Source organism: Anarrhichthys ocellatus, unplaced genomic scaffold, assembly GCF_004355925.1.
Source record: "Anarrhichthys ocellatus isolate YVR2014 unplaced genomic scaffold, GSC_Weel_1.0 scaffold1, whole genome shotgun sequence".
NCBI lineage: Eukaryota > Metazoa > Chordata > Actinopteri > Perciformes > Anarhichadidae > Anarrhichthys > Anarrhichthys ocellatus.
Window position 1 is genome coordinate 17,223,637 of NW_022280031.1, and position 7,049 is coordinate 17,230,685.

The 7,049-nt window shown below is 42.1% G+C and overlaps 1 protein-coding gene across 2 annotated transcripts in view; it reads left to right on the plus strand.

The window, feature by feature from the left end:
- The window catches only part of pmepa1 (prostate transmembrane protein, androgen induced 1), a 30,973-nt gene that overhangs the window by 15,786 nt on the left and 8,138 nt on the right, over positions 1-7,049 (plus strand). Inside the window, exon 1 of one of the 2 annotated variants that reach the window (XM_031844732.1) lies at positions 5,764-6,087. The exons of the other annotated variant lie outside the window; for it this stretch is intronic. Coding sequence (XP_031700592.1) covers positions 6,030-6,087 — 58 coding nt within the window. The 5' untranslated portion in view covers positions 5,764-6,029. Of the gene's footprint in view, positions 1-5,763; positions 6,088-7,049 lie in introns of those variants that run through there. 2 annotated transcript variants of the gene reach the window in all.

Sequence of the window (7,049 nt, forward strand, 5' to 3'; positions counted from 1 at the left end):
ACACACACACACACACACACACACACACACACACACACACACACACAGCTGTCTGTGCTATTTCTGACTACCCAGACTGTCGAGTCATCCCAGGACTGAGAAAGCATGAGGGGGGGTGCTTATCTCTCCCTTCCTGCCCTTTTCCCCTTCCTTTTCTCCCTTTCTTCTCTTTCCGTCATTAATTTTTCAACTCTTTCTCTTTCCTCGCCTCTTCTTTTCCTCTCTCCTTTAGTTGCTCACATCTAAACTATTTTCTCTTCCAGCCTTCCTGCATCACTTCTTCCCTCTTTCTGTCTACTTCTTTCCATCCGTCCCTTGAGAACTATTTCTTTACTTTCTCATAGATTTTCTGTCATTCCTTTAGTTTTATTCATCCTTTCCTTCCATTGATGGATGAAGGAGAGCTGAGAGGGCTGCAGCACCCTCTAAAATCAGGCATAATAAAAGGAGAATTTAATAAGTTTAAATTGATATTTGACACCCTTTCTTTACGAGATATACACCAGAATTTACTTGTTTCTATCTATAAATTATCAACTTGCAGGCTGTTCTCATACACTATGCATAGCTATACATACAAAAATATATGCACTTTAATTAGCATACATCCAGTAATCAATTTGTATCAAATCTATGTGTAATGTTGAACCAGGAAGTATAAAGAGCGACAAACGCCAGACATTCACACAGGACTCTGCTGTTGTCTGTGTCCCATGTGAAACCAGAAGTCAATGTTGATTTATTCCTCATAACTTCTATACTTAAGCAACGCCACTTCTGTAGTTATTGTAACGCAAACCACAATCTTTTTTTCCGAAAGCTTACGTAATAGTTTTGCAGCCTAAACCTTATCAGGTCAGTTCATGTGAAGACAGAAGATCGCTTAAAAAAGACTGTAAGCATCTGACGAACGGAAATTGACACGTGTTGCCGGACATTCGTAGGAGAAAGAATACATTTTCGTAAAATATCATATGAACCGCGAGGAGACGTTGCAACAGTCTTTTTATAACACTTCCTGCAAAGTGTTCTCAGACTCGTTGAAATGAATTAAAATAACCCAAAGACAGACAGACTCCTGTAGAGTTCAGTCCATGAACATATACAGAGTGTATATGTGATTTAACTGTAATTAACCGCCGCTGTGCAGCGACACTGTACAAAATGTGATTTGGTGATATAGCTCTGGATTACATGAACATAGATCCGGTAACTAGAGGTTTCTCCAGCTGGGTTCTAAGTGAGGCGAAGTGGAGACGAGACAAAAATGTGTGTAGCTCTGTAGAAACATTCTGAGGTTATCTGTGAAGCGAATATGAACTGCAACACAGACTGGAGTCTCTGCTGACTGGTATGTGATCGTCATTGTTATAAACTACTGTACGATGAACTGCAGGACATCTTTCCGTTCTCAATTTTGGATTCAAAATGAAAGCATAAAACCCATGAACGTCTTGCAGCATTTAGCATAATTATACACGCTTGACTCTCTCTCAGCACCCCTAATTCTGATTGACTTCCAGCCTCCCTCCTTCCTGCTTCCTCTACTGCCTCCTTTATGCATCCTCTCTTACTTCTTTCCATCCTTTTCCTCCACTCCCTCCTTGCTTCCTGCCCTCCTTCCGACCATATTTTCTTCCTCCCTGCCTCCCTCTCCTACCCTCCCCTCTTTTCCACCCCTGCCCCCCCCCCCGTCTCTGTCTGTCTGCTCTCTCCGAGCCATCTGACTCGGCAATGACCGCCTGTGACCTTTAGCTGAATGCAGGAGAAGGAGGAGGAGGAGGAGGCAGATAGACGAAGAGCCTGCAGCGGATGACAAATGAGCTAATTGCTTCAGATTAACCATGGAGTGTCTGCTCACAGCCTCGTTCCTGTCTAGACACCACCGCAGATCTGCAGTCTCTCTCCGAGAAGTGAAAATGTTCTAGTGGTTTTCTTTTGCTTTTAAGTTGCACTAGGCAAGTAAAAAGAACTATAAATCCTGTCAGATGAGGTCAGTTATCCACCCACAGCAGGAGCATGTGTATTAAAGGGGTACCCATGTAATTTAGTATTATACTTCTATAATGTCGGGGGATTCTATATATATATATAAAAATATATTTAAAAAATCCTGGTCAAAATTGATGCAGCGGAGGCCGAGATATCCTAACCTTTAGTTCCTATCAAGCTCCAAAACTCCTACATTTCCCATAATGCAACATTTAGGTATTTTCCTGAAGTCCTGAACACCCGTTAGTAACTCTATTGTCTACAGGCGGCAACCTCCGGTTCTGTCGAGTGAAGCCGATGAGGAAGTGTTTTTGGACTTGCATTCGCTCTACTGACCACCAGGGGGCGACTCCTCTGGTTGTATAGAAGTCTATGAGAAAATGACTCTACTTCTCTCTTGATTTATTACCTCAGTAAACATTGTAAACATGAGTTTATGGTCTCAATCTCCAGTTTCAAGTCTTCTTCAATACAGCATGATGTTCATTTAGTAAATTATGGGGGTAGGCTTTTGGGCGGGGCTACCTTGTGATTGACAGGTCTCTACCAGAGCCGTATACAGCGTCTCTACATCTGCTCTCCTCCGCAGTCCAAATATGGTCACTTCCGTTCACTGTTGCAAAACACTAAGATGGCAACGGCCAAAATCCAAGATGGCGATGATCAAAATGACGAACTCGAGGCTTCAAAACAGCCGCCCACAAACCAATGAATGACATCAGCTGACAGGAAGTAAACACTGACCCAAGTTTACATGTTACAATTAAAAGATATACAGGTTGTGGTGTTTTAAAAAACAGACGGATACAAATGCTTTTACTTTTTACAGTTTTAAGCCAAAAATATGAATCAAGAAAAGGGTAGAAAACCCTTTGAAAATCTTTTACACCTTCATGAAGAGAAACTGTGGAACATGCAGCTGTTTTTAAATGAATACAATGTTTGCAGAAAAGAGAAGTTGAAGGAATCTGTTCAAATAAAAGACCTTATAACCTCAGTATTTCTGGATGCAGTCATAAAAGAAGCATTATTAAAAAATGGAGCAGGTGCAAAATTTAGTTAGTGGAAGAAGCTTTATTTTGGCACAAAAAAGAAGAAGTGACAAATGAAACGCAGTAAACCCAGAGTGCAGTTTGGCTCGGCGGTAAAGAAACAGTGTTATTGTGTCTCTTCACTGAGGCATGTTTTGGCCTAAAGGATGTTTTTCACCGTTGCTTTAAAAATGATTTTTTTTGTCATGCCAAAACAAAACAAATTGAAAGGAAGAGTAGAGAGGATAGGAAGAGAAAGTAGGTGGACTAGCTGAGGAAGAGAGAAATAAAAGAAAGTGAATATTCCTTTTTATATTTATTCAGAGTTGAAAATGTGCCTGAATATTCAACAATAAGTGTTTTTTGCTTTCTGCTTCGCTGAAGTGGAAAAAAAGTGCTGTACCGATATTATTATGTAATCTTGTTCCACCTTTTTTTTTGGAATTTCTCTTCCAACGTGCAGAACATCTGGACGGAAACACGACATTAAAAAATAAAAAGGTCTGTTAGTGTGCAGAATGGAAGGAGTGAGGTAAGAGGGAGGAAGGGGAGACGGCAGGAAATGAAGGAAGGAAGAAGCACGAGAGAGAAAAGGGAGAGCATGAAAAATAGGAAAGGAGGGAGGAGGTCTGCTGACTGACCCGCTGACCTCCCCAGTTGGGAGCGGACAAGTTTTACTGCAGGCTGGCACACACACACACACACCTACACACACCTACACACACACACACACACCTACACACACACACACACACACACCTACACACACAGTTTCTCATAGACTTCTATACAATCAGAGGAGTCGCCCCCTGATGGACATTAGAGAGAATGCAGGTTTTAAGCATTTAACCGCAGGTTGCCGCCTGAACGTATTGACAGAAATAAATGGGGAAACAAACACAACCAAAATATTAAGAAATATTTCTGTCACTCAAATTCACTGTCAATACAGCAAGAGAGTCTTGTGTTTTTGGCAATGTGGGCAAAATTAAACTTCCATTTTACATTTGCTTCACACAAAGTAAGAAATATAAACATACGTATATAACATACAACAAGAAGAACGAGGTGTTGTTGTGTTTGAGTGTGAAATGTAAGACGGACAAGACAAGAGAGGAGGGAAGGAAAGGAGATAGGAGTTGTGGGAGTGTTTTGGCTGAAAGAGGAAGTTCAGCACCAGCTGACGGAACAGAGAGACGGACAAGCTGTCAGCAGGCAATGCGCCCACACTCACACACACACACACACACAGTGGAGGTCCGGGTGTCTTCACACAGATGGCGAGGCTGGCATCACGGTGTGTTTAAGTGTCTGTTCCATTTTGCCTTCTACAATAACACTTCTCTGTAACAAGCAGAGGAATGCAATCTGTTTACGTTCCATTATTTTAGCCTGTTTATGTTTCCTCGCGTGTGTGTGTGTGTGTGTGTGTGTGCGTATGTGTTTGTGTTATTTTCCGCCACCTCTCCTGTCGCTCGGCACCTCTCCTTGCTTCCTTCACTTCATCCTTTCCCTCTGTTTTCATGTAAATACAATAATGACTCCCTCCTGATTGATCTAAGCCTAATATTGAGTTCCTTTGCTTCACACCCTTCTTCATATTCAGACATTGTATGTATTGCTACACCATATTAAAACATATACATCGCCTAAAGGCCTAAGGCGTTTGTTTTTAATGAATACTTTCACACAGAAGATGAATATTTTATCAGGCTGAGGTCGACTTTTATGATCTTTCGCACTGCGAATAAAGGCGTCAACCGATCACGTGCAGAACGAGATGAGGCGCGCTTGTATTTTATAAAGAACAGCGACACGAGACAGCAAACTTTATTACTCATTTCAACCTTGACAAACGCAGAGCATACTAGATCCACTCCTTCCGTTCTTACCTTTCACAATATATATAATATGTAATATTCTCAAGCGAGTATTTTGCATTTTCGTGTTTTCCGAAAATTCACAAAATTCAGATGAAGAAGAGCCTCATCAAGTGTTATTGAACAAGTCTTGATGCAAAGTAGAATGTATACACAACTCTCATAAGAAAGTGAAAGCGATGCTCCTTTCATTTCATTTAGAGCCAAAAGTTTTGGTTCCATTTTATTTATATTTTGCCTCTACGCACTGAATGAGGACCGGTCTTATTTTGGTGCAAAGATCGGACGATACGGAAGTGAAAGCAGCGCTCTGTGTATATTAGTGTGAAAGTGCAATAAAATATTATATAGAAATACATATACATATTATATCAACTATTTTGTCTCTTTGATCAGTGAATAATCGTGATAAGTAATCCTGATCTTAATATTGATCAAAAATAATAGTGGTTATCATTTGGCCATAATCGTGCCGCCCAATATTGAGCAGATAAGTTTACAACCGATGAGTTTTACAAAGTTTATTGTTTTAAATTCCTTAATATCTAATTCGCTCTGTTTAGAGGAAGTTCAGACATCAGACTCCCCCCTCCTCACTCCCCTGTCTCCCTTTCTCTCTCTCTCTCTCTCTCTCTCATCATTATTCTGTCTGTCCCTCTGACCCATCTGTGTCTCCCAGACGCTCCCACAACTCCCCCTCTTCTTCTCTCCCCCCTCTCTCTCTCTCTGTCTCTGCCTCCCCTCCTCCCTCACATTGACCCCTTTTGTTCACAGCTATTGAGAGGTGGTGGTGGTGGGGGTTCGGTCAGCTGTTTCCTGTGTGTGTGTGTGTGTGGGGGGGGGGGGGGGGGGGGGGACAGTGTGGGAATGTGTAGAGAAAGAAGTTGCAGACAAAGCAGTGTCGGCCCTCAGAGTGCGAGTGTCACCCGGCAAGGACACACGTCGTGTCGGAGCGTCCGTGGGACGTGTAGCTCGGAGTTTAACTGCAGTCGGAACATTTGTTTTTATTTCTTTTATTTTTGTTGGTTGTTTGGAGAGAAAACAAACAAGCAAACATCTTCAGGTTATTATCATCACGGGAATACAAACATCTATACGGGAGAAGGTCTTGTAGAGAAAAGGGACTATGCAGCCGTCATCAGGCACTCACAACCATGACAACTGTGTTCAGACGCAGCTCTGTGGTGAGTTTCTCATCCGAACACAATAATCTATCGTCGATCAGCTGTGATTCTATATTCTAAGGACTGATACTGCTGCTTATAGAAGTTACTCCTCATGTTTTCCTTTTTAAACGTTGTTTAGGACAGTGGAGTTGTCTGAAACAGTTTATTGACAGAAAACAAGCTGGGAGTTTGAATGGTTTATAACTGATCTATAACCATAAAGGACTTATTAAATGTTAATGATGAGATTAGCTATACAAACATTAGAAAAGTGCTGTTGTTTCCAATAAATGTACTGCATCGGGACACTGATATGATGCACAGTCACATCAGCTGTGATGAGAGGGTTTCATGCATCTCCTTCACTCCTTTCCTGGAGTATTCAACCTCGAAAGGTTTTGGTTGTTCACAAGGTTTACCGCGAGGTCGGCGGTTCGATCCCCGGCTCTTACCTCCACATGTACAAGTGTCTGCTCTAAGAGTCAGGACTGCATTGGATGTCAAGGATCTACAGCGGGTGTTTGGAGTTGTCCTCTTCTCTGGCTGGTGTGTTGATCATGTTCTGGTTATAGGGGGATGTTTCACTCGACCTGGTAAGCAGTGTGTTGTGAAGCCTCATCTTGTTTTTAAAGTCATTTCAGCATTTCAGAGGAGCTAAGCGGTGAAGTACATGTTTGAGAATCCCGTATGAATGGTTTGATTCATAAAAGGTTATGAAATGGTTACGAGGGGTCACCTGACTGCGTGTAACGGTCAGCTGGTCAGAAGAACATAACAAGACTGTGAGAACTGGTGTGAACCGTCTGAAAAGCAGCCTGCAGAGTGTGTGTGTGTGTCTGTGTCTGCAGGCTACTTTATGTTCTTCTGTCTGACATGGCCTGACCTCCGCCTGCTCCCTGTGAAAAAACCAAAAGTGTGAGAAAGTGCTCCTTTTGTGTGTGTGTGTGTGTGTGTGTGTGTGTGTGTGTGTGTGTGTGTGT